At 52.7% G+C, this 26,375-nt stretch overlaps 2 protein-coding genes, 1 non-coding gene and 1 pseudogene across 5 annotated transcripts in view; 2 read left to right on the plus strand and 2 right to left on the minus strand.

The window, feature by feature from the left end:
- The first annotated feature begins 2,502 nt into the window (after positions 1–2,502).
- Positions 2,503–2,627, plus strand: LOC114231637 (U4atac minor spliceosomal RNA). The gene has a single exon (XR_003617619.2). It is a non-coding gene; the product is annotated as a U4atac minor spliceosomal RNA (small nuclear RNA).
- A 2,067-nt stretch (positions 2,628–4,694) lies between these two features.
- LOC129148673 (60S ribosomal protein L37-like) lies at positions 4,695–5,308 on the minus strand (annotated as a pseudogene).
- Positions 5,309–13,836: 8,528 nt separating this feature from the next.
- ASL (argininosuccinate lyase) lies at positions 13,837–22,740 on the minus strand. Its single transcript, XM_008141514.3, has 17 exons — positions 22,652–22,740; positions 22,394–22,448; positions 19,413–19,607; positions 18,934–19,017; positions 18,588–18,644; positions 18,351–18,448; positions 17,230–17,307; positions 17,069–17,146; positions 16,606–16,658; positions 16,210–16,272; positions 15,913–16,027; positions 15,706–15,790; positions 15,537–15,596; positions 15,187–15,270; positions 14,341–14,421; positions 14,109–14,215; positions 13,837–14,020 (listed from the first exon to the last, which is right to left on the minus strand). The coding sequence occupies exons 2-17, from the start codon at positions 22,403–22,405 to the stop codon at positions 13,876–13,878; spliced, it is 1,395 nt and encodes a 464-aa protein (XP_008139736.1). The 5' UTR covers positions 22,406–22,448; positions 22,652–22,740; the 3' UTR covers positions 13,837–13,875.
- CRCP (CGRP receptor component) overlaps positions 21,901–26,375 on the plus strand; it is a 50,610-nt gene continuing 46,135 nt past the window's right edge. The window contains exons 1-4 of one of the 3 annotated variants that reach the window (XM_054714803.1): positions 21,901–22,134; positions 22,998–23,081; positions 23,619–23,781; positions 25,518–25,662. In XM_054714803.1, the coding sequence (XP_054570778.1) occupies positions 25,628–25,662 (35 nt within the window). In that variant the 5' untranslated portion in view covers positions 21,901–22,134; positions 22,998–23,081; positions 23,619–23,781; positions 25,518–25,627. Of the gene's footprint in view, positions 22,135–22,891; positions 23,082–23,618; positions 23,782–25,517; positions 25,663–26,375 lie in introns of those variants that run through there. The other 2 variants (XM_054714804.1, XM_054714805.1) reach the window with 2 other exon arrangements.

Genomic DNA, 26,375 nt, shown 5'->3' on the forward strand with positions numbered 1-26,375 from the left:
AGGGAGAGAGGGACAGAAACATCAATGATGACAGAATCATTGGCTGCTTCCTGCATGCACCACACTGGGGTTCGAGCCCGCAACCTGGGCATGTGCCCTGACTGGGAATCGAACCCTGACCTCCTGGTTCATAGGTCGATGCTCAACCACTGAGCCCTGCCAGCTGGGCTATTATTATTTTGAGAGAACGTTTATTAAAGCTGAGGACAGTGAAACAAGGAAGGGCGTAGGACAGGAGAAGCAACAGGAGCGAGCCTGGGGGCTGCTTTGGCTCACTGAGAGCCGCCACAGTGAAAGAAGTGAGCCTAGGCTGGGCTGCTGTCAGCTCCCTGGAAAGCCAGAGAAAAGGGGGCCTTGAAGACAGGTTCAGGGGGTTAGTCCTGGAGAGCTGCCACTTCCCATTGCTCCCCTGGTGGCAAGTCTCGTGGGGTCCCTTGGAGTTTAGGGGATCCACGCCTGTGGGGGAAGAGAAGCTGGGAGGGAAAAGTGAGGGCATGCTCCCAGGAGGGAGAGTGCGCCTGAACACGCATTATTTTTATAATCAGAATCAAGCCAATAGGTCTTTAAAAACCACAAATAGACAAAATAAAGAAATCAATAAAGGTCAATCAGTCCCTATATATGAATAAATTAATTTTTCATTTACCCACAAGCCTTTATAGATTTAGTTTGTACAACCTGATTTTCTTTCGTTGTTGTTGATCTTTTAGAGAGAGTAGAAGGGAGGGGGAGAAACAGAGAGAGAGAGAGAGAAGCATAGATTGGTTGCATCCTGCACACACCTCAACTGGGGCCAGGGAAAGAGCCTGCAACTGAGGTACATGCCCTTGATCAGAATAGAACCCGGGACGACCCTCCAGTCCGCGGGCCAGCACTCCACCCACTCAGCCAAACCAGCTAGGGCTGTACAAGATGATTTTCTACTGAGGCAAGATTGAAGAAACAAAATGGAGTCATTCTAGTCAAGCTGCTAAAAATTACTAAAATTAAGTAGGTTGAGGCGTGAGGAAATTATTCTATTCTTGCTTTAACTAGCCTGGGAACTTAAACTTTTGAACTTTCCAGTCCTGTCAATGCCTGGATGTACAGAAGACCTCCAGGTAAGTCTCTGATTACCCCCTGGACTAAGGAACGAATATTCACATATGCAGACCACCTGATACCCAGGATCCAGACCAATCCGGAGGCTAAGAATGCAGGACTGATTCTTCTCAAGAATGTACTTTTTATTGTAAGAACGCTTGACTTTTCTTCTTCAAAGCACTCTGGGTATTGACAAATCGTTATCATTTATTTCAAGCCAAAGCCTCCAGACTCTTTTTGAGTTCCTTCCACACTCCTGCCTAATGGGGAGGAGGAGAACAGAGCACTGATATAATAGTTTCCAAAATTATGAACCCGAAAACCAGACCCTGGTGGGTAAAGTCCAACAGCCAGTTCCCTTCCCGCCCTGAGTCTGCAGCTGTGCACGAATACGTGAGTCTGGAGATGTGATTGTGGGAGGTGTCAGCATTGAGAATGGATGAAAGAAGGAAGGCAAGTAGAGGACGGATGAAAATGTCACCGGCGAAGGGGTTCTCACTCCTCCTCAAGATAGAAATCAAGAGAGGAGGTGAAACAGATTCAAAAGAAGAGGTTTCCTGAAAACAAGGTGGAGAGAAAGGTGAAAGGGAGGGAGCGTGCTGCATCAAGAGAGCACACATTAACGAGGAATGTGGCTCCCGGACTCTGCCAGGGCCGGCTAGCTGGGCTGGGCTCTTCACGCAGGCGCAGAGCGGAGCTCTGCTTTCCAGGTCCCACCGGGACAGGGACAGAGGAGCTCTTCGGGGAGTGCCTGAAGAGAAACTTGAAACTTATGTAGGAGAGGCATTAAAAATAACTGGAGAGCATCTCCATCTGTTTGAGAGGCTCAGCCTGCCTCAGAAAGATATCTCTGAGACACCCCAACACTGTGAGTGCAGGATGGAGAGGAGGCATGAGCAGTCAGTCCTCTTCTTGAGGATAGAGCCACACTCCCAGCACGCATGGTTTGTCCTGATCTGACGCCCGCCACCTGCATGCCTTTGTGCCTTTTCCTCCCCTGGAAGCCCTTCCTCCTTGGCTAGTTCACTCTTCCTCAAGACTCTCATTCTTCAAACTCAGCTCAGACATCTCTGTCTTCCCCTTCCTAGGCCTCCAGGGCACTGCCAACACACACACACACACACACACACACACACACACACACGCACACACACACGCACATGCACTCTAAGTTCACTGAGGAATTTGGCACTTGGCTCAGGCCCCTTCTCCATCCCACTTCATGGCCTGTGAGTGGCCTTCCCATACTGAGTCTTGACCTCTGCGACCTCCTTGACCTTAGTCCTTTCCCTTCCTCTGTTTGCTCATTTCCTGGGCCACACTGTAGACTTTCATTTTCTGAACCCCCACTACTTCTGAGATTTCTCCCAGCTACAATCCTCTTTTCACCATCCCCATTTACCCTAAACTTGCTCCTTAACGATCCTTTCCTTGGGGCTGCATTACTGTCCGATGAGCGTGTAGTGAGGACAGTGCTGCTGACGCCTAAACAACACACGTGGCTCCCTGGCTCTCTGCTTTCCCGGGGTGCAATATTTGGAAAAAATCAACAATAAACTTGCTCCTTTACCAGACGGAGCTGCATTTCTCCCCTCCCTATTTTTTTCTGAACAGAGCTGTCCTCTCCTGGTTTTTCAGCCTGGAAGCCACTCTTCCACCCATGCCCTGCAGCTCCCTGGGTCACCCGCCTCCCCATAGCTTTTCTTCCGGAGCAAGTCCACCTCTGCCTCCCCTTTTCTCTTCCCCACTGGCCAGCACCCGCCTATCCTGGGGAATCTTCTCCTCCCCGGCCCCAAGCCTGCCCTGGGAATGAGATCGATGTCCTCTTTGTTGCTCCCAAATACAGGTACACAAACTCTGTCTCTTCTCAGGGCTCACCTGCCAGTAACCCTGCGGGAGAAAAGGAAACCAGGCTAACAGATATGGGGAAGTTACAAAGTTCCGACTCTCACAGGCACTGGCCTATAGCTCGGCCTTTATTTTGAGCCTTTCCTCCAAGTATCTGTCAGGGGCCTTGCCTGAGCTAGCCCCTACCACCTCCAGTGAACAGTTTGAAAATCTGAGGTGGCCTGGGGGGACTAATTCCTCCCTGACCTGGGATAAGCCCCCCAGGGCATTTCCTCCTGTCTGCATAGTGCGAACTCCAGCCTTTTTCATCTTTATTTTAGTTTATCTCACTGAGGCAATTGACACAGGATCTCTTAAAACTCAGCAACATCCCAGTAAAGCCCATGAGGAGACCTATGCTTCCTGACTGCCCTGCACCCCACCCGTGGGATTCCCGAGGGCTGGGAAGAGGACCACGCAGGAAGTACCTGAGAGAGACCCTGAGACTCCATCCAGAGTGGCAGGCAGGGGACTAGGGGAGGAGAGCAAACTCTTGTGTGTAGAGCTGACTTGAGTGAAGCATTCTTCCTCAATCATTCCCTCCAGGACCAATGTGAGTTCCCTGCAGAGGTAGATTAAGCCTAAAGCTAAAAGTTTAAGCGTTAAGGGCCCCTCACTCACCAGAGCTTCTTCTAAGGCCCTAGGAGAGGTGCCAGGAAATGTTCACATGGTGTCGTGGGTACCTCTGGCGTCCTACGCCCCACGTCCCCAGCAACCTCTGATTTCAGCCAGAGCTGAGCTCCCTGGAAGCTCAGGCTCAGCCCCTGCTAACAGCATCCCATCCCAGCAGGCTCTAAATGGCTAAATCCCGCTTCTCCAGTGGAGGTGAGAAGTGGGGGGTGAAATGGGTACTAATAACCTGGATATACCTCATCCAAAGGGACACAGGAACCATCAGAGGAATGGCAACTCTGGGAAGACATGTACGGTCAAGGTGTGACCTTGATAATGCACTTTGATATTGGCTATTCCTTCTCCGTTTTACTCTTCCTGCTACCATACTCCTGGGATCACTTCCTGTGTCTAGAGGGTCTTTGTCTTAGGCTCTGCATTCGGGAGAACCCAACTGGAAGCATCTCTAGAAAGTCACCCCTCAGAATGAGATTCTGGAACTAGTCGACCTTCCAGTTAGTCACCAACAAGGACCTGATTGTCGGGTTAGTAAGTACATGTATGGGGTGATGGTTCCTGGGGTGCTGTCGAATTATAATTACTAAGACTGCTTATTACCTGTTGTGAATTGAGATAAGATACAGGTGCAAGGGGAAACACTAGGTTGTGCAATATAACTTGAATGGAATGCGGGTAAAGGTAATTATAAGGAATTTGGAGTTAGCCAATTTTGCTATGTGCCCAGAGAACCTTGAAGAAAAAGAATCACAGGCTCCATTCAGCCAACTAACAATATCAGGCACAGTGTCAAAGCCAGAAGCCTCTTTGGAACTGGTGTTGTTTTCTGTCTTTTTTTAAAAATAGATTTTTATTGATTTCAGAGAGGAAGAGAGAGGGAGAGAGATAGAAACATCAATGATGAGAGAGAATTATTCATTGGCCTGGGGATTGAGCCCGCAACCCTGGGCATATGCCCTTGACCGGAATCGAACCTGGGACCCTTCTGTCTGCAGGCTGATGCTCTATCCACTGAGCCAAACCGGCCAGGGCTTTCTGTTTTTTTTTTTTTTTTAAAAAAAGGACATTTATTGCATGACTAGTCATTGAAATCGTTAAGATGAACTGGGTGCTGCAACAGCTGCCCCTGGGTTTAGGTGTTGTTGCTGTGGGGAATCCATGCCCGAATCTGCGGTGTACAATTTTTAGGTGCCTCATTTGACCAGTCCCGGTGGCATTTCATCTCTAGCCTTGGCACTCATAAGGTAGTAGGAAAATCAAAAGCCTAGGGGAGTGTTGAAATGAACAACCAAATCAAAGGTTATACTTTCTCTTCTGCTTGGCAGCGTAGCCACTTTGGCCCAGGGAGCCTTCTGAAGGGGGTAGGTCTCAGAGCCACAGCAGCGGGACAGCACAGGTGTCTTATTGCGATGCTTTCTGAATGGGGATGTTCCCTATCTTCTCTCACTTCTGCGGCCAAAACCAGAGCTCCTTGGCGCTGTTTAAAGAGATTCATATCCTGCAGTTGCAGGAGGACATGTTGAAAATTGGGCCAAGTACTTAACCATAAGGGGCCAGCGCCGCTGGAGTTGGGGATCTGGGAACTGGGATGTGGACATTTGGATGGTTCTACCTGAAAATTTTGAACTCCCAGATTTACCTGAATCCTCTGATCTGCTAAAGAAGCTCTGCCTCCTTGGAAGTAGCCTCCTTTTGACAGAAACCACATGTCACCTGAGGGGCTGACTCACAAAGATGTCCTCCTCCAGATCCAAACTCGCCTCCTCAACTCTCCTCCAGATTAAAACTCTCCTCCTCGTCTCCTCCAGGACTCAGCAGGGCATGCACAGGGAACTGCAGGACCCCCTCTGAGGAAAGAGCTCACTCGACGAAAGAACTGCAGGGTCTGGACAGCCTGCACTGACAGAAAGGGGAAAACATGTGAAGGAGCGGATTGAGTGTGTCAGACCAGGCTGGGGAACAGAGAAGGGGGTAAGATGTTCATTGTCACGGGGTGGGGTAACCTAAATGTCCTGGGAAGGATATTTATAATCAATCATATTACACACCTAGAAGTTTCCTCAACTCTCTTTTTTTAAAATGTTCAATTACAGTTGACATACATTACTATATTAGTTTCAGGTGTACACCCACTGATTAGACATTGTAATACTAAGTGATCATCCTGATAAATCTCACACCCATTTGATGCCATACATAGTTATTAGAATCGTATTGACTATATTCCCCCTGCTGTACTTTACATCCCCCTGACTATTCTGTGACAACCAATTTGTACTTCTTAATCCCTTCACTTTTTACATCCATCTCCCAATACCCCCTCCCATCTGGCAGCCATCAAAATATTCTCCATAACTATGAGTCTGTTTCTGTTCTGCTTGTTCTTTTATTTTGATTTTTAGATTCAATTGTTGATAGATATGTATTTATTGTCATTTTATTGTTAATATTTCTTATCTCTTCTTTTTTTAACCATTTTTGCTTTTATTTATTTATTTTTAGAGAAAATAGAAGGGGAAGAGAGGGAGAGAGAAAGAGAGAGAGAGAGAGAGAGAGGAAGAGAGAGGAAACATTAATTTGTTTTCTCACCTATCCATGCATTCATTGGTTGATTCCTGCTGTCCCCAGATCAGGGATCAAACCCACAACTTTGGTCTATCAGATCGGCACTCCAACCAACTGAACTACCTGGCCAGGGCCTTCTTCTTCTTCTTCTTCTTCTAAAAACGACACTTTAGCATTCCATATAATACTGGTTTGATGGTGATGAACTCCTTTGGCTTATTCATTATTTATTTATTTATTTATTTGGTCTGGGAAGCTCTTTATCTGTCCTTTGATTCTAATGGTAGTTTTGCTGGATAGAGTAATCTTGGTTGTTGGTCCTGTCTTTTCATCACTTTGAATATTTATTACCAATCCCTTTTGGCCTGTAATGTTTCTGTTGAGAAATCAGCTGACAGTCTTAAGGACACTCCCTTGTAGGTAACTATCTGCTTTTCTCTTGCTTGGTGAATATATACACTTAAGTACCTACCACTATTACCAAAATACTACAGAATTTTCCCAATATTTTGGGCAATTCCCTCCTGACCCTTACCAGTCAATCCTACCCTCACTCCTGACCCCAGGCAACCACTGTTCTACTTTGTGTCGCTATAGATTAGATTTGGCTTGTCTGGAGTTTCCTGAATAGAATGATACAGGACACTTTTTTGTGCCCAGTTTCTTTCTTTCTTTCTTTAAAATATTTTTTATTGATTTCAGAGAGGAAGGGAAAGGGAGAGAGAGATAGAAACATCAATGATGAGAGAAAATCATTGATCGGCTGCTTCCTGCACACCCTCCACCAGGGATCAAGCCTGCAACCCCGGCTTGTGCCCTTGACTGAATTGAACCTGGGACGCTTCACAGATATTTGGTTGAAGTGTAAAATGTTTCCACCTGGCTATAAAGCAAGTCGTATTCCTGGGCTGAAGAAACACCAAGGAGGTAGTCGCTAGGGAGAGGAAGCCAGGCGTTACTACATGATGTCATTACCCAGCATCCACAGCCACTGTTCTGGGCTGGACTGGGCTGTGGGCCACATTTTGCACCATGGGGTCTCTGCAGCGTCGGCTACAATTTGGTGGCGGGGTCTGTGTCCCACTGGGGAGAAGCTGAGTGTTACTTTGTGGTTGCCAGATCTGCGGTGCCATTTCACTGTAAATGGCCAGTGCCCGTCATGGCAGCTCCTGTGTTGAGCATCTGCCCCCCTGGTGGTCAGTGTGCATCATAGCAGATGGTCAGACTGTCGGACACTTAGAATATTAGCCTTTTATATATAGAGATTTGAAGGATGGAGTCACTATGCTGCTTTTTGACTCTAAATAAGTGTGTGTGGAAACCAGGTTCTATGGGAAGTAACCTCACAAAGTGATCTGACCATAAATTCCTAACTAACTAGGTCATGGTGGGTAGTCACACCCCAGCCATGTAACTTTTAATAAAAGGTTCATCTTTGCCTTAAGCAAGCCCTGTCCATTGTTTTTGTGCATGTAGGTTAACACACCTTTGAAATAAGTATAACCACCCTCAAGAGAGCACATAATTGTTAATTATCCTGTCATCCAATCCCCTTCTTGCCTTCTCCCACCTTCATATAATTTTCCTTACATTCCAGCCTTAATTTCAAATGCATAGAAGAAACTGGAAAACTGTCATTCTCTGGAGCTTTTGGGATCTTGCTTCTGGGCAATTGTCATCCATTTTGGTTCAAATTCTCTACAGGTTTGGACATTCTTAATGTCAGTATAAGTCTGTCTTAAGCTATTTTTCTGTATACCTTCCCCATCCCTCAGGGGGGTTCTAACTGGTGCACCTGCTCCTCTGGCCCAGAAGTACTTTCCCAGGCTTGTCTAGGAGGCTGCCATGCTTTCTCCCGTTCTCTGAGCCATCTTTCTAAGCTTAGTTCAGATGCCAACTCTTTTGTTTCCTCAGTCAGAAGGAACCTCTACCTTCTCCATCCTCCTGGTTCAGCAGCTGCTACTACATTTGTAGCAGGGGCCTGAGCTGGAGTCCTGGCTGCCTGGCCTGAGCCAAACTGTAACTGTCTGGCATCAGTTCCACCACCTTGTTCTCTAACCACAATGACATGGGCCCTCACCCCACAGGGTATCACTTGGGTAAAGGTGATCTGGGGCATGTGGGTGCACCAACTGGATTTCTACTGCTTGATGACGGTAATAACAGTAGCCCACATTAGCTGGCATCTACAGCTCCAAAAGACTATACAAATGGAGTTATTCTTTCTCTACTACAGATGAGGAAACTTAGGGAGGTGGAGTGACTTGCCCAGGGTAACACATGCAAAACTACATTTACTATTGTTGATGGCACATGACTTCTTCCCCCAGATTGCCCTGCATTGAAAGGACCTTCTGATGTCTAGGACAGGAAATAATAGACTATGCTCCCCCTGCTGGAGGGATGCAGCAACACACAATGTCCCTGCAAAGATGGGAGGGTTACTGCCTTGAGCAACACAAGCAAGTCACAGGACGCTCAGCTGATTGGAAGACGAGTTTAGACTTCCTTTTACACTTTTCCCCAATAGATAAATGTTACTGCGTTTTTAAAATATGACAAGTAGGTTTTGAGAGTCATGTAGCATCTTCTTTGTAGCTAGACAACTCTTAGATCTTATACATGGGCTCACTGATTGGTTTCTTTCTTTTTTTTTTTTTAAAATATATTTTATTGATTTTTTTACAGAGAGGAAGAGAGAGGGATAGAGAGCTAGAAACATCGATGATAGAGAAACATCGATCAGCTGCCTCTTGCACAACCCCTACTGGGGATGTGCCCGCAACCAAGGTACATGCCCTTGACCGGAATCGAACCTGGGACCTTTCAGTCCGCAGGCCGACGCTCTATCCACTGAGCCAAACCGGTTTCGGCTGATTGGTTTCTTCTTCAGAGACATAGATAAAACATCTAACATTTTTCTGATATCCTTGGTGTTTAACTGCTGTGGCTTGCTGAATCTAAGCAGCTGAATTTGATACAAGTTCAATGTCACTAACTTTCTGGGCGGGAGATATTGAACGAGCAATGCTTGGCCCCATATGAACACTACAGGTAGATTACCCCCCCAACCCTCCCCCGATAGATTTTTTTTTATACAAAAATTATCAGATTTCAACAAAAGCCCCACTCTCCTGAACAGAGACGTTGATAGGGAAGTGAGCATTTACTGGGCCTCCATGACTTCATCCTGTCATGGAGGCCCAGTGGAGCACCCTCAACCATGTGCCTTGACTACAGACTGTGTGAACTATGGCCAGTTTCTTTCTCTTCCCTAGTTTGTCAACTCGGGGCCTCTTCCTGTTATTTCCAATGAGGCTGAGTCCCTTGCAGAATGACCTCATCAAGAAACTCTGTACCCACCCAAGCCGGTGCTCAGTGGTAGGAGCACCAACCCTTGGAGGGCTGAGGGTTTGATTCCCAGTCAAGGGCATGTACATACCTCATACCTCGGTTGCAGGTTCAATCCCAGGTCCTGGTCAGGGCACAAGTGGGAGGTAACCAATGATGTTTCTCTCTCTCTCTCCCTTTCACTCTACAAAAATCAATGAAAAAAATATTCTCACTCCTCAATAAGGATTAAAAAAACAACCCTGTACCTATTAGCTATCTATCTTTCTATCCCTCACACCCAGCCCTAAGCAACCACTAATCTTTTTTTAAAAAAATATATTTTATTGATTTTTTACAGAGAGGAAGGGAGAGGGATAGAGAGCTAGAAACATCGATGAGAGAGAAACATTGATCAGCTGCCTCCTGCACACCCCCCACTGGGGATGTGCCCGCAACCAAGGTACATGCCCTTGGCTGGAATCGAACCTGGGACCTTTCAGTCCACTGAGCCAAACCGGTTTCGGTCACTAATCTTTTTGTCTACATAAATTTGCCATTATGGATGTTTCATATAAATAAATTATATGTGGTCTCTTACCTCTTACATATTTTGAAATTAAGTGTGTTTATATTGTAATTTTGCTTTGTACCACAATTAGTTGGAATCGGTGTTTTTAGCCTTGTGATTTTATACGTTTTTGAAGATTAGCAGAACATTACAGCAAACCCAGAGTTAAATTTTATCCTCCCTTCCCCAGAGAGAAGCCCAGAAGCTCTATTTCTCAAGGAAACAAAATGAAAAGGAGTACAAATAACCACGGAGGGAGTTAGGACATTTTGAACTTTTATTTAAGTTTTTACCATCTAGGCCCCTGATCTCCAGGTCCTGCCTGCCCTGGGGTCTGAGCTCACCTTTGAGATGCAAAAGGCTGGGCCATGGATAGGTCAGGGCTATCTCCTGCCCCATTTCCAGACTGCAGGGCTGCCCTGTCTGTAGGAAAGATGCCTGAGGACACCCAGAGGTTACTCAAAGGGGCAAGAGTGAAGGAAAGAGAGGACTATCCCATCTGCTAGACTCTAGGGAGGAGCAATCTGCAAAGCAAACAGCTGGTTAAGAGGCGCTCTCTCCCTGGGCGGGTGCTCAGTTGGTTGGAGCATCGTCCCCATATACCAAGGTTTGTGGGCTCAATTCCTGGTCAGGGCACCTACAAGAAGCAACCAATCCTATATAATAAAAGCCTAATATGCTAAGTGTCCGGTCAACCAATCAAAGCACAATATGCTAATGTATGCTAAGGCCACTCAACTGCTCACTATGATGTGCACTGACCACCAGGGGGCAGACAGTCGACCAGTCGCTATGAGCTAGAGGAAGCAGCAGTTATCGGAGCAAGGACTAAAGATGAGGCATTTGCCTGGCTGGCGTGGCTCAGTGGTTGAGCATCGACCTATGAACCAAGTCATGGTTTGATTCCCTGTCAGGGCACTTGCCCAGGTTGTGGGCTCAATCCCCAGTGTGGGGCACGCAGGAGGCAACCAATTAATGATTCTCTCATTATTGATGTTTCTATCTCTCTCTCTCCTTCCTCTCTGAAATCAATGTATACACACACACACACACACACACACACACACACACACACACTAGAGGCCCGGTGCACGAAATTCGTGCACGGGGAGGGGGGTGTCCCTCAGCCCAGCCTGCACCCTCTCCAATCTGGGACATCCCTCTCACAATACAGGACGGCTGGCTCTCAACTGCTCACCTGCCTGCCTTCCTGATTGCCCCTAACCGTTTCTGCCTGCCAGCCTGATCACCCCCTAACCATTCCCCTGCCAGCCTGATTGATGCCTAACTGCTCCCTTGCCAGCCTGTTTGCCCCTAACTGCCCTCCCCTGCAGGCCTGCTCCCCCCCAACTGCCCTCCCCTGCAGGCCTGGTCCCCCCAACTGCCCTCCCCTGCTAGCCTGATCGCCCACAACTGCCCTCCCTTGCAGGCCTGGTCCCTCCCAACTGCCCTCACCTGCTGGCCATCTTGTGGTGGCCATCTTATGTCCACATGGGGGCAGGCATCTTTGTGTGTTGGAGTGATGGTCAATCTGCATATTACTCTTTTATTAGATAGGATAGAGGCCTGGTGCATGGATGGGGACCAGCTGGTTTAACCTGAAAGGTGTCCCAGATCAGGGTGGGGGTTCCCTTGAGGCATGGGGCGGCCTGGGCAAGGGGCCTGTGGTGGTTTGCAGGCTGGCCACACCCCCTGGCGACCCAAGTGTAGGTCCTGGTATCTGGGGTTTATTTATCTTCTACAATTGAAACTTTGTAGCCTGGAGCGGAGCCAAGCCTTCTGCTTGCTCTGTGGTGGCAGCCATTTCTGTTGGGATTTATGTATCTTCTATAATTGAAACTTTGTAGCCTTAAGCAGAGGTCTGGGCCTGCCAGGGTGTGTGGAAAGCTTGGCTTCCTCCATTGCCGGGGGCAACCCTAGCCTCCTGCTCTTTCCAGCTCTGTGTGCTGCTGCCATTTCTGTTTGGATTTAAGTATCTTCTATCATTGAAACTTTGTAGCCTTGAGTGGAGGCCTAGGCCAGTAAGGGCAGGCGGAAAGCTTGGCTTCCTCCATTGCCGGGGAAATCCAAGCCTCCCTCCTGCTCTCTGTGGCCGTAGCCATCTTGGTGGGGTTTATTTGCATATTTGCTCCTGATTGGCTGGTGGGCGTGGCTTGTGGATGTAGCAGAGTGATGGTTAATTTGCATATTACTCTTTTATTAGGTGAGAGAGAGATGAGGCACTTGCCAACAGGCCAGGTCACCTCTTGAGGCTGCCTAGGGAGCCACAGGTACTTCATGTGGGGATATTCTGCAAGGTCAGCCACAGGACAGGCATCTGCTAAGGTGGTATGTGGAAGTTCTGCTTTGTCAACTCGGAGCCTCTTCCTCCTTGTCAAGGAGGAAGCTTGTCAAACTGACCCACTCCTGAGTTCACATCTAGAGGTCAACCACTCTCCCAGTAGTCCCTATCCCCAGCAAAAATCCTTTGTCTCAAATATTGGGTGGGACTCATACAACTCTAGGACGTGACCGAGTGAGCAGCGGTTGTAGTGTCAATTGCAGAGTTAACCAAATAGATGCTCTAAGTTAGAGGATGGCTCTGGAAACCTCCAAATTCTCCTTGGACAATTTTAAGTGAGTTCAGAGGGTGGGGAGGACGTGCTCTGGCTGAGCGGGAGCAGGAAACAAGGTCCGGTGCCAAATGGAGACCTGGCTTAGAGTAAGAGAGCAGGAGAGGAAAAACACAAAAAGGAACTAAAATGATAAGAGTTTCTGAAGTTGGGTTTGAGATAAGGACACAGTGAGGAGCTGCCTGTAGCTTGTTTTAATCCCATCTCATCTGTCCGGGAGCATGCTCTTCAGATTAGAAATGGAAGGGAAAATGCTGGTAAAGGAATTGGAAAGCACAGCGTAGTGCGTGGAATGGTGTCCCCTCCAAATTCAGTTCACCCCTTATCAGATGTATCGTTGGCGAATATGTTCTCCCACTCAGTAGGTTGTCCTTTTGTTTTGTTGATGGTTCCCTTTGCTATGCAAAAACTTTTTAGTTTGATGCAGTCCCATTTGTTTATTTTTGTTGTTGTTCTCCTTAACCAAGGAGATAGATCAGAAAAAATATTAATAAGAGCAATGTGAGAGTTTACCGCCTATGTTTTCTTCTAGAAGTTTCATGGTTTCAGGTCTTACATTTACATCTTTAATCCATTTTGAGTTTATTCTTGCATATGCTGTAAGAAGGTGCTTTAATGACTTTTTTTTTTTTGCATGTATCTGTCCAATTGTCCCAACACCATTTATTGACTAGAGTATCTTTGCCCATTGGAGGAGGTGCCTTCTTAACCTGTGTATGAAGCTTACCTAGTGCCAGGCATCGCACACCAACTATCCCTCAGGACAACGATACCCTGCAACTGTGCCTGATGGCCCAGGGAAGGTGGGTTAAGCGGGGAGAACGGGAGTGGGGAGCCTCAGGGACACCAGAAGGAAGGAGATAGACAGGGACTGACTGGTGACTGAAGCCCATCAGGTCCCAACAGGGCTCCAGAGAGGCCAGTCCTGCCAAGACACCCTGGGCAGGAGGTCACTGTGATGTCCCCCCCCCCCGCCCCGCGCCCAGTGAAGGGAACAGGGGGCCGAGCAGGGCAGAGGCTCTGATGAGATGCAATGCCCACTGTGACTCGCCATCCTTGTCCAGTTTCTTCACCTCCTTGATGACCTCCACTGCCTCCCAACAGACCCCAGAAAGCCCCGGGGAGGGAGTCAGGCTCGGCAGGAGACAGGCAGCAGACTCCTCGAGGCGCACTTTATTTGGGAGCGGGGTGGGGGACCTAGGCCTGCTGTGCCCGAAGCAGCGCTCGCACCTGGCTGATCTGCCAGTCGACACTGGAGCGGGCGGTGCCACCCAGGGCAGCATACTGCTCCACGCTGTGCCCGTAGTCCCACACCTGGCTCACGTCGCCGGAGAACAGGGGGCTGGGGAAGGAAGGAGATGGGCTAGCACAGCCCAGCCACGCAGCCTCAGGGGCCTGGGAGGCAGCGGAGGGAGGGGAGGGGGCCGCACCTGATGGTCTGTAGCTCCTTCAGCGACAGCTGGTTCAGGGCGACCCCCTTGGTCTCTGCCATGAACACTGCTTTCCCAGAGGCCTCGTGGGCCTGGCGGAATGGCATCTGCAGGTGCCGAGCGGAGGGCAGCACTGAAGCAGGCTTCCTGGCTCCCTGCCCTGCTGTGGGTACCTGTGCCTCCCTGACCACCCCTACCCCCGGCCCCTCCAGTCCAGCCGCCCCACACTCACCCCTTTGCGGACCAGGTAGTAGGCGAGGTCAGTGGCCAGCATGTCAGGGCTAAGAGCCTGCACCATGTTCTCACGGTGAATCTGGGGATGTGGGTGGGGAAGTGGTGAGTCTTGGGGCCCTGGGGACCCCGGGCCTGAAGCTGCCAGCTCCAAGCCTGCCCCTCAGCCAGTATGTCTCCTGCCCTGGGCAGACCCACTCTTTCCCCCCCTGTTTGCTCTCTCCGGCTCGAGCCGTCTTTTCATAATTATTGGTAATTTTTAGGGGTGCTACAGGGGTTGCCGTTACGTTTCCAGAGTCCTTCTCTTTAGTGCACATCAGAATCACCTGCAGGATTTATTACAAATACAGACCGCCGGGCCCATCCCCGGAGTCGGATCCAGTGTTACTGGAATGAGGCCCAGAATTGCACTCTCTCAAGTTCCCAGGTGATGCTGACGCTGCTGGTCCCAGAACCACTGCTTTAGACACATCCCGAACTAGTTAGGATTGAAATGATACGCAGATGGGGATCTGGTTCAAATAAGGGGGTGGGGCCAAGATAGCTGCCAAATCAAGAACGGCCATGAGGTGGTTATTGTACACAGGGGTTCATCACACACGTTCTCAACTGTTGCATAATGGAATTTCCCATAATAAAAAGAAATCTGGTCAGGCCAGGTGATGGGACTCCTTGAGACTAACTACTTCCATAGTTTTGTCCCTTCACTGTCCCTCAAAGGCAGGTCCAAGCACATGCCGCCTCCCCCTGCCCCAGGGCTTCTGGACCACCCACCCGGGCCTCCTCTCATGATCTCTCTCTGCCCATCCCAGAGTTTAGGGACCGGGAGAGAAGATGCATGTCTTACCTGCAACGTAGAGATGACGCCAGTGGCCACCTGGAGGACGGCACCCATGGTGTCTGACACTTCAAACACGGCTTCCTTGTCCTCCTGAGAGGGAGGCACGTGGCAGGAGGTGAGGGCTCAGCAGCCTCGTCTCTCACGGAGGCATCCCCACTGCTTTCCACTGGGAGCACTCAGCACCCCCACACCCCACACCCCACACCGAGGGAGAGGAGAGAGCGCTCAGGGTGGTCAGGGTCGGGATGGAACGTGGCAACTCCGTGGGGCCCCTGCCTGGAAGTGCCGGGGCCCTGAGAACTGGTACGTGGCGTATATGCAGAGGGGTCCCTCCTCCCACCGCCGCCGCCTCACACCTGTAAGTCCTTGTTGTAGGTGCTCGGAAGTCCCTTGAGGGTCATCAGGAGCCCAGCACACTGAGGGCAGAGTGAGGGTCAGGAGGCTGGACCTTGGAGCCCGCCCTGGAAGCTTCCCAGGACCCTCTGGGTCAGCCAGAGGCCTTGCCCAGCTCCCTGCCCGTCTCACCCGTCCAAACACTCGGCCCGCCTTGCTCCGGATCAGCTCCAGGCTGTCTGGGTTTTTCTTCTGGGGCATCAGGCTGCTTCCGGTGCTAGGGACAGAGATGCTGGGGCTGAAGGGGCTCCTCTGGCCCTGGCTGCTCTGCTGGCTGGGGCGGAGAGGAAGGAAGCCCTGTGGGGGCGCAGAGCCGGGCAGGCCAGCGGGCGGCCTTACCTGTAGGCATCGGAGAGCTGCACAAAGCTGAACTCCTTGGTGCCGTAGAGGATGAGATCCTCAGCCATCCTGCTGAGATGGGTCATGCACAGCGAGGCCCAGAACAGGAACTCGGCTTGTGGGGGGAGGGGCGGAGGGAAAGCAGGCTCTCGGGTCACCAGGCCTCTCTTGCTCTTCACCCACCTGGAGAGCTCCAGGCGCACAAATGGGAGTGGGAGGGGCTGGAGAGGACTGGGACTTGGGGACAGAGGCGGGGCGCTGTGCAGGGGGATGAGTGGGCTGGCCCTCAGGACTCACCCACAAAGTCTCGCTCACTGGTAGCATCCATGCTGTTGAGAGTGATGGCTCCAAATTTGAGTTCTGGACAAGGGGGAGAAGGGGAAGGCAATAGGGCTGAGCTGTGGACAAGGATGGGCCTCCTCCACCCTGAACCTGGCTGCCCAGCCACCGCCCCGTGGCCCCTTTCAGGGAGGAGTAGGGAAGGGCGGGGAGTGAGGAGGGCCTCTTGTACAGTCCCAGAGGGAGGCAGCAGCCCTGAGTGTACCCAGGGCCATGCACCCCTGCACAGGCCTTCCCCTGCCTCTCTAACTTCAGCATCCATAGGTAACGGGATTCACCCAGACCCCTGCCCTCTCTCTGCAAGACCCCGGCAGAAGCTGATGGTGATCTCCCGAGGGTGGGCGGAGGGCTTACCTGTTCGGAGCAGCTCCCGGTCCACACCCAGAGGATTGCCTGCAATGGCCCCACTGCAGGGGCAGGGGATTCTGAGTGACCAGGGCTCCTGGCAAGCAGGCCCTGGCACATACACACCCAGAGCAGCGCCCTGGCTGCCAGGGCTACGTACGGCCAGTCAGCTTGGCGCCTGACACTTGTCCCCGTGCAGGGAACGGCCGGCTGTGGGTGACTGGCTGGCTCTCAGGGGCTTCTCCGGGGAGCTCTGGCCCTGCTCTGACACACTTTCTAGCTTGGCTGTCCACACCTCAGAGAGAACTGGGTGTCCCTGCAAGATCCCGCCTGCCTATGTAGGAAGAACGCTGGATGGGAAGGCCAGGCCCCTCGGTCCTTGCTGGCTCCTCTCCTGTCAATCCCCAAGGGCCATGCTCACTATGTGGCAGCAGCCCTGTCCCCACCCTCGGAGCACGGGGACCTCACTCACCTGCCCAGGGGCAGGACGTTGATCCGCTTCTGCACCTCCAGCAGCCTCTCGGAGTCTCTGGTCAGTGCCACGGCGTGGCTGTGGGAAGCCAGGCCAGGGAAGGTCAGGGCAGCCAGGGGGCCTCCCCTCCATCATGGCCCCTCCATCACCGTCCCGCTCACCTCAGGATCCAGTGGCTCCAGCGGATGGGCTGAGCCCTCTGCAGGTGTGTGTACCCTGGGAAGAGGATGTCACGTTCCCTGTGGGGGAAGAGCAGGGGCAGGGTGCCTGAGGGCCTGCAGGCCTGGCCCCTCCAGAAGACAGCAGGGCAGGTCTACCAGGATCTACCTGCAAGGGGGGTCGAGTGATCTCCCGGGGATAAATCATTGTAAGGGCACAGACCCAAGACCAAGCGTGGATTAGACCCTCAGCTCGGGTCTTTGCAACTCACAGCACAGCGGGTACCACCTGGCAGCGGGAGCCATGACTGCGAGCGAGAGGCTCCCCAGGAGCCCGAGAGCCAGGGGCACTTCCGAGTGGGCGGGGCAGGGGCAGAGTGCTGTGGGTGGTGGTTCTGGTTTGGTTTTTTAGTAAACATTTCTGAGGGGATGATTCACATACAATTCTCTCATTTGAAGTGTACAACCATCACCACATCAATTTTAGAACCTCTCACTACCCCAAAAGAGAAGGCCAGCACTCCTCAGCAGTCCCTCTTTAACCCTCCGGCCCCCAAGCGTGATGGTGCTTGTGCCCTGGACTGCCCCCAGGTGATGTGGTCTGTGAAACAGGGGTCACAGGGAGTTGGAGAAAAGGAGGGGTCAACCCTGTCCCTGACACCAAATAGGGACTTCTCAGTAGTCAAGGCACAGAAGCCAAAGCTGGGGATGAGGCAGGTGGGAGGCAGCCTCTGGCTTTGTCCTTTGCCAGTGTGTTGGGCAGAAATGGGGACGAGGGGCACAGGTGGCTGGGGAGCAGCTCTGTCTGCCCCAGGCACGACCAGCCCCCTTCCTCGGGCTTCGGGGCATCTGCCCAGTGCTTTAGCTTCCTGCTCGTGAATCCTCACAGCGTGAGCTTGCCCCGCCTGCCGTGGGGTAAGGCATACTGCAAGAAACGCCCCACTCCTGTTGCTCTGCTCACTCAGTCCAGGAGCTCTGGGACCCCCTGCACCCAAGGCCTGGCTCCCCTACCCTCTTCACCTGTGCCTCCTAGGGCTGGCATTCAAGCTGCCTGTCTCAGGGGAGAAGAGACCTGGCTGCCCTCGTGCCCCTCTCTGCCACCTGGGTGTCCCCAGGGGACTCACGCCTCTGCCCGGTCCACCATGGTTCTGATGAGCTCCCGGAGGAGGGCAGAGAGCATGGAGCAGTTCTGCCGCATCCACAGCCTGAGATCTGTGACCACCTGTGGAGGGGAGGCGGCACTCAGGGAGACTGATGTGTGACTCCCCTGAAGGAGCCAGGACAGCTGCTGAGCCCCAACTCGGCTGTCTGAGCTCCCCCAGGTTGGGAAGCACAGGGTGGGGGTGGAGGGCTGGCGGCACCTGGTCGTTCCGACTTCGTCCTGTGTGCAGCTTCCCTGCGGTTTCACCAATGAGCTCCTAGGGGTGGAGGAGGCATGGGTCAGGGTCTGCTCAAGCCCATTGGGGTTCGCCCATGTGGTCATGCTTCCTCCCTGCCCTGGAGTCCTCCCTCCCTGTCCCAGGGGCCCCAGGTCCTGCCCAAGTCTCTGCCCTTTGCCGAGGCCTCCTGTTCTGAAGTCCCGCCCAAACTGTGCCAATGACGAAGTGAACAGAAACTTGGTGCTTAAGCTCCAAGAGGCCCAGGGCAAGTGGAGAGGGAAGGCGGGGGCAGGGGGTGGGAGGGAGAGGAGGGAGGATGGGGTCATACCTTGAGACGCCGCTCGTTGGCTGTGTGGATGTCCTCATCGTTGGGATTTAGTTTGAAGGTGCCCTGGGCCCACTCCTCAGCCACCTGTAGTGGATGGCCGCCACCCAGGGGTCAGGCTGGCAGGCACGGGCAGCCACGAGGGCCAAGCCCTGTTCCCACCCTCACCCTGATCACTGACTGCCCCTGGATTGGAGCTGAGTCCTGGCAGTGCTCCCCAGGGGGCGCCTGTGCAGCCCCCACCCAAGGGAGCATCTCAGGCCCCATGCACCTTTGCCCCTGAGCCACGGGGCCGCGGGGCATTCCGGATGAAGAGAGACAGGGAGCTCTGTACAGGGGTAAAGGGCACCTCTCTAGGTGTATAATCACCGCAAAGGGATGTGAGAGGCTTAGGGTGACACTGCAGCCTGTGCGCGGGGATTTCTGGGAGCCCGAGGCCACAGGGAGGGGCCCTCGGAAGGACCTTGGGGCATGAGCAGTACCTTGTCCAGGCCGTGGAGTATCTTGTCCATCTCGGCCTTGGTGAGGAGGCCGGCCTTCTCCAGGCCCCGGCTATAGGCCTTGCTGCCTTGCACATCCACTTCCCACAGCTGCCGGTCGTAGGCGATGGACGCGTTGAACTTCTCCATGATGGGGTCCACTGCGCCCACAAACCGGCCGCCCCATAGCTTCCCGCTCTGGGTAGGAGAGCAGGAGCAATTAATCTCCCCGCCCTCCCCCAACCTCAAGGGCAGCGCCCCTCACAAAGGGCCCTCAGGAGGGTTGTCAATGTGATGGCAGTGGCAGCCAGCGGGCAGGATTATTCTCACTGGACAGATAAGGAAACTGAGGCTCAGAGAGAGGCAGGTACTTGCCCAAGGCGTGAGTGTGGGACGGTGGCTGGACAGTGAAGTGAGGGCTCTTTCCCACCACCTGACACTGCTCCAGGGTACAAGGACCCCTGAGGCCACAGCGGAACTTCTGGGGCCTCTCCTGCCACTGACCAAGGTGGAATCCAGAGTCTGAATCAGCTCTGAGGTACCAGTGATGATGGTAATAATCCCGGTAACACAGTTTACCAGGCACTGTCCTGGCAGCGACCCTCTGAAGTGGGCACCAATCCATCCGGTACAGAGAGGGGGAAACGGAAGCACAGAGCAGTTATGTATCTTTTGCCCTCGCCAGGGCTGGCAGAGCCAGGGCTGCAGTCCGGCAGTGTGAGGCCAGCCCGCGCACACTCTGCACCCTCGTTCCGCCAGGACCTCTGCTGGCTCTGCTGTTCTGAACTTCTGCTTCAAGGGCAGGCAAGGAGGCACCGAGGGGCCCATCAGGCTCAAGTTACCTGCATCTCCCTCCCAGAGCTTGGGGCAGGACCTCAGGTCCCATCCCCAAAACTTCTTTGGAGAGCACCTCCGACACACCTGTGACCACTGGCCTTCTAGGAGGTCACGAGCTGCCCCTCTGCCCCCAGGAGCCAAGGGCAGAGAGACGGGATGGAGACATCTCTGTTTTGAAAGAGGGCATAGGCCAGGGCATGGGACAGATGGGGGAGGGGTGCAGAACACCTCTGAAGCAGTCTGAGCACCCAGAGTGCCAAGGATGAGGAAGAGAGTGTGCCAAGGTGGAGGTGTGCATGGTACTTCTCTGGCATCTTTCCCCTGGAGTGGGGTTTAAATGGCTCCTGGGGACATGCCCTCCCCTGTCCCTCTGCAATGTCTCGAACCTCCGAGAGCCACCTGACCGTGGGCATGTTATATAACCTCTCCAAGCCTCAGGATTGCCCCTCTATCGATTTGATAAAATTTGCCAAGTGCGTACATAGCACCGTGCCTGCCACTCAGTAAAGTCTAGGGTGTTACTAAGGGAGCAGCCGAGGGCTGCGTGGGCCAGGGTGTGCCTTAGCTTGGTTCCTGTGTGCACCATGGGCCTCCGCCACGCTCAGGCCCAGGCTGTGAGCTGACCCCTCAGTGCCCAGCAGCCCTGGCCCCTTGCAGAAGCTGCCTCCTCCCCCCGCAGCCTTTTGAACTGGGCCCGCCCCTTACCCTCTGCTGCCCCAGCAAACCTTGATCCCCAATCAAAACATGGGTTCCCAGTCCTAACTATTGGGGCCAGAGGGCCAGGGCCAGCCAGTAAGGATGGGGAGCCAGCCTGGCCCTCAGCCGGAGGCCTGGCACCACCTCTCCCAGCAGGTCCCTGACTCCCAGCCTGGGTTGTTAGTAATAACAACTACTTAACAAGTGGGGCTGCGGCCAAACCAATTAGTCCAAACCCACAGGACGGCCTGGGGCAAGCAGAGGTCACCTGGCACCTGGGTCTCCTGAAAGCAGCCTGTTCTATTCTGCTTTGGGGCCAAGCTCCCCCCCCGCCCCCCCCCCCATACACACACACACTGGCAGGCTTAAAAGGACCCCAGGAAAATGTCGGAGTGAGGTGCCACAGCCTGGGCACCGGGAAAGCCCAATGTGGTGGGAGAGGGAACTGCTAAGGCAGCAAACATCTGGGCCAGAATTACCCTGTTAGGGCAAGGGGCAGGGGCACTGGGTTGGGCTGTTACTGGGAGTATAGTCTGCCATCACTTATTGAGCACCTCCTGTTACCTGGCCCTGTCTAGGCATGCCTTATGTGCTGTCACACCCTCCTACCAGGTGGGCACTGTCACTCCTATTTTATAAAGGAGAAAAGAGGTTCAGGGAGGTCGAGTGACTGTTCAGACACCAAGTCTGTTGGGCTCCAAAGTCCAGGCCCTGCCCCCGCAGCCCTCCACCGGGACCTGGAAGCTGGCAGGGCAGGCGTTCTTATCCTATTTATTCAGATGCACAAACAGGCCCAGAGGAGGAAGTGATTTGCCAGCTAATGAGGGCCCGGAGGGGCTGAACCCCACACCTCCTGCTTCCCAGGTCCAATGACATCAAGCAAACAGTCCCTTTTACCTGAAGGGTTCCAGGCAATGACCTCACAATCTAGCACCTTACAGAGGGAGGCAGACAACTATCATCCCCCCATTTGCCAGATAAATCAACTGGGGCACAGAAAAGGAGCCTGTGCCTCAGACTCCTGCCACCCTGGTCAGGAAGACAACCCAGGAGTCCTCTGGCCCTAGGGCAGGGAGGAAGCTCCGGGCCACTGGGGCCACTGGGGCCTCAGGGCAAGGTCCCCCACCTCCTGGCTCTTGCCACAGCCAGTCATGCGGATTCTGCTACTCGGGGACAGATGCTTCGGCAGCAGGTCGGGTCAGGGCCGCCTTCCTGAGCAGTGTGCGTTGGTGGGTTTGCCACACAGACTCTGGGAAGGGGCGCAGGTCTCTGCCAGGCCCTGGCAGGTGCCCGCTGCCTGGAGCCAGTGAGGACCCTTACCAGGAGGGCGGCCAGGGCAGGTGTGGCACCAGGAGACCCCGCGCGCAGGTCGCGGCTGCGGCTGGCCCCCAGGGCGCCCCTCCCCCTCGTCTGGAGTCTTGCAGGACCCGCGTCCCCGAGGTCCCGCTCACCTCCGATGCCATGTTGGGCGGTTCCTCGTCGTCCGGGAGCCTCGATCCTCCGGGTCTGGAAGACAAGACGGGGCCGACGACCTCCTCAGCCCCGAGGCGGGGTCCCGAGGGAGGAGCTGCCCTGGGCTCCCGCACGGCGCTTGGCGGAGCGCAGCACGTGGGGCGGCGGACGCGAGCCGCGCCTCGGTCCTCGGCGTCCCCGGCTCCCGCCCGCCCGCCCCGCCCGCCCCGCCCCACCTCCGGCCGCCACGCACTCACCGCCGCCTGGCCGCGCCGTCTGTCCCCCGCCTGCCAGCCCGCGGGGCTTTTCTGGCGGAGGCGGCGTCAGCAGCAGCCGGGACCTGTCCCCGCCTCCCGGCGGCGGTGGCACCAATCCCCGAAGGGCCGACTGTGGGCGGGGCGGCCCCAGGGTGTGCGGAGGGGACGGTGCCTGCGCCGGGGCGCTCCAGGCAGCCAGCGCTCCGGGCACTGGAGACCCGAGCTGGGGATGGAGGCGAAGACGCGGGCGGGGCCTGGTGGGCCCACAAGACCCGTGTGATGTGAAATGGCATGCCGATCATTTATTCATTCAACAAACACGTACTGGGACCGTCCTGTGTGACAGGTACATAGTCAGACACGGAAGAAAGAGCAAAGAGCCTAAGAAATGACGCCTGCCTCCAGAAGCTTGAAGAAAGCATGGGCAAAGGTGTGCGGAGGGTGGGGGCGTGTCAACAAGCCACAGGGGATATTTCCTTGGCCTGATTAACTAATGATTCAACAAAAATAACGGGCTGGTTTCTGAGGGGTAGCCCCGGACTCCTACTGGAAGGGCTTCTAGGGGAGATGGCTCCTGAGTTGGGTTTTGGAAGAGGAGAGGGAGTTAGCTCAGTGGAGATTAGCACATTCCCTGCAGAGGGAGCAGCCTGGGCAAAGGCCTGGAGGCCAGAATGGCCGGTGTGGAGAACGGGAAACCATCAGAGTGGCTATAATATAGGGTCGGGGTTTGAGGATGGGGGTGGGGAGGAGAGATGGGCAGTAAGGTGGGGCAAGATTGTGAAGGGCTTTGAACTCCAGGGAGTTTGGTCTTGGATGCCTTGTGGATGGATTGAAGGTTTTTAGCCCTCACCCAGGAGTGGACTTCCAGTTATGTGTCGGGCTTTTTCAAGCCTTCTTAAATGCTCTTCCCTATGCCTGGATGCCCTTCCCTCACTGTCTGTCTTGCTACCTCCCATTCGCCCATCAGTGTTCTAGCCAGGCATCATCAATGTCGGGGAGACTCTCAGCTGATCCAGGTGGATGCAGGATCCAGGTGCTCCCGAGGGACCCTGAGCATAGGAGCATCTGGCCGTCTTTCCCTGAACTGGGAGCGCTGTAGTTGTGGCTTCTGGGTCTTCTCCCCCACGCAGGTGTGAGCTCCTTGGAAGCAAGGCCTCACCCATCTTACCTCTCTGACCCCAGCAGGCCACTAGGTGGACAGGAAAGGCCCTGAGAAAGCCACGTGGTCCCGAAAACTGAGAGAGCAGGTGGCAAGTCCCTAGGATCTACCTGCTAGTGCCTGAGGCCTGACATCCCTTCCTGGGAGGCCAAATGTGAAAGCCAGTGGCACTCTGCAAAATGAGGTCACATTCCTGAGTATCCAGCAACATACAGGAGCCAAACCCCTTGGCAAATGAATTGAGGCTGGAAGGGGAGTTGGGAAAAAAGTTTGAGGGCAGGGCCGTGACCACAATACCTAACGTGGGTAACTCATCAGGTTCCAGATTCTGTACTAAAGACTTCACATGATTTCCCTAACTGGTTTGGCTCAGTGGATAGAGCGTCAGCCTGCGGACTCAAGAGTCCCAGGTTCGATTCCAGTCAAGGGCACGATCATTTATTGGTTGCGGGCACATCTCCAGTGAGGGGTGTGCAGGAGGCAGCTGATTGATGTTTCTCTCTCATCGATGTTTCTAACTCTTTCTCCCTCTCCCTTCCTCTCTGTAAAATACATTAAAAAAAAAGACGACTTCACATGATTAATCTCATTTCATTTTCACAACAGTCCTGTTAACAGGTGAATGAACTAAAGCTGCAAGGGCTTAGGGCTTATAGGATGTGCCCATGGGCACCCAGTTAGAGGGGGACACTCTGGCTGCCCACACTGCACCACATGACAGAAGAGAGGCCGCCATCCTAGGTTTGCCTGCTGCACATAGCAAGCGTGGCCTGTGTGGAGCCACTGCAGGGTTGGGAAGAGGAACTCAGGAGAGAAAGACAAGGAGGCAGCATAAAGGCTGTGGATAAATACCCAATCAAAGGAGTCTGCAGCTAAGGCCCTGGCAGTAGACACTAAACTGGACATGACCTTAATCTTAAAAAAAAAAATTGATTTTTTTTTACAGAGAGGAGGGGAGACGGATAGAGATGAGAGAGAAACATTGATCAGCTGCCTCCTGCACACCCCCCACTGGAGATGTGCCCGCAACCAAGGTACATGCCCTTGACCGGAATCGAACCTGGGACCCTTCAGTCCACAGGCCGACGCTCTATCCACTGAGCCAAACCAGTTAGGGCCATGACCTTAATCTTGAAGAGTGGTCCTTAGCATCCATAAAAGACTCATGAGAGCTGAGTAGCCAAGTTCCCTCTGAAAAAGCTGAGACCCCTGAGCAAAACCTCTGGGAGGCTAAGAGAGGCTCAGGGAAGTGTAAATGTCAGGGGCCAGTCTGTTACGAGGGCAGGAGGGACAGGTCATCTCTAACCACCAGGAGGCCACCCTCTGCTATCTGCAGTCCATAAGAGATCAAGGAAAGGGCTCTGAGGGATGACATTCTTAGGCCTGGAAGAGACAACCTTCAGCCCATACACAGCCTAGCGGCTCCTGCTCTAAGTGTGAGGTTTCGTTGGACCCCAAGTTTGTTGTGGGAACATGACTGGAAGGAAGACTGGGCTGTGGGAAGCCACTGCAGGTGCCTCATTCGCAGGGACCTCTTTGATCACCATCAGACCCAGCTCCTCTTCAGACTGCCAGGATGAGGTTGCTGGGGTTTGGGGACTGGGGTGAGTCTATTCCCAGGGACTTGCCCGTGTTGTTTGAATCCTACAATGCAACAGACATGGTAGCAAGCCTTATTAAATGACAGGTGCCCCATTTCATTGCCAGGAGACCCAGACTTTAAGAAATGCTAAGGAAGTTTTTCAAGCTGAAGGGAAATGACATCAAGTGGAAGCTTGGGTCCACAGAAGGAATAAAGAGCACCAGACAAGGCAACTATGCATAGAAGACTTCTAAAAATCCTTCCAAAAACGTAAATACAAATAACTATTTAAAAATAATAATATATTGTTAGTTTTATAACAAGTGGAGAGGGATGCCAATGGAATTATACTGTTGTAAGGTTCTTACATTATACTAGTACATGAAGAGGTATAATTTTAATTCAGGGAACATTGGGATAAGTTAGGGATTCATATTGTAATTCTTAGAGCAACCACCAAAAAATGTGGATATAAAAACCCAATAGAGGAGATAAAATGGGCTTTTAAAATATCCTCAATCCAGAAGAAGTCAGAAATAAATGACACAAGTACAGATAGGAAAAAATAACCGGATGATAGACAAACAACTACAGTTGACCTTTGAACAATGTGGAGATTAGGGGCGCCGAACCCCACACAGTTGAAAATCCATGTATAGCTTTTGACTCCCCAAAACTTAAACTACTGTTGACTGGGAGCCTTACTGATAACATAAACAGTCAATCAACACATATTTTGCATGTTATATGTCATAATATTTAGAGAACATGCCACCCAACAACTGCAAAATAAATTATTGTTGCCCTTTGCAAGAAGCAGATAATGATAATCATTTTGTATTTTAAAATGACCCATAAAAATAAATTACAGTATAAGTATATACCATGGAATATAACTCAGCAGTAAAAAAAAAAAATGAACAGTTTATACATGCCACAACTTGGCTGAATCTCTAGGAAATTTTATGCTTTGTAAAAAAAAA

This window comes from Eptesicus fuscus, chromosome 4, assembly GCF_027574615.1.
Source record: "Eptesicus fuscus isolate TK198812 chromosome 4, DD_ASM_mEF_20220401, whole genome shotgun sequence".
In the NCBI taxonomy this organism is placed as follows: domain Eukaryota; kingdom Metazoa; phylum Chordata; class Mammalia; order Chiroptera; family Vespertilionidae; genus Eptesicus; species Eptesicus fuscus.

Excerpts from the sequence above, each read along its gene's own strand:
- ASL (XM_008141514.3), bottom strand. Across the intron at positions 19,018-19,412 it reads TACTCCACGGCCTGGACAAG|GTGGCTGAGGAGTGGGCCCA; the intron begins GTACTGCTCATG and ends CATCCACTACAG. Across the intron at positions 18,449-18,587 it reads GACGAAGTCGGAACGACCAG|GTGGTCACAGATCTCAGGCT; the intron begins GTGCCGCCAGCC and ends TCCCCTCCACAG.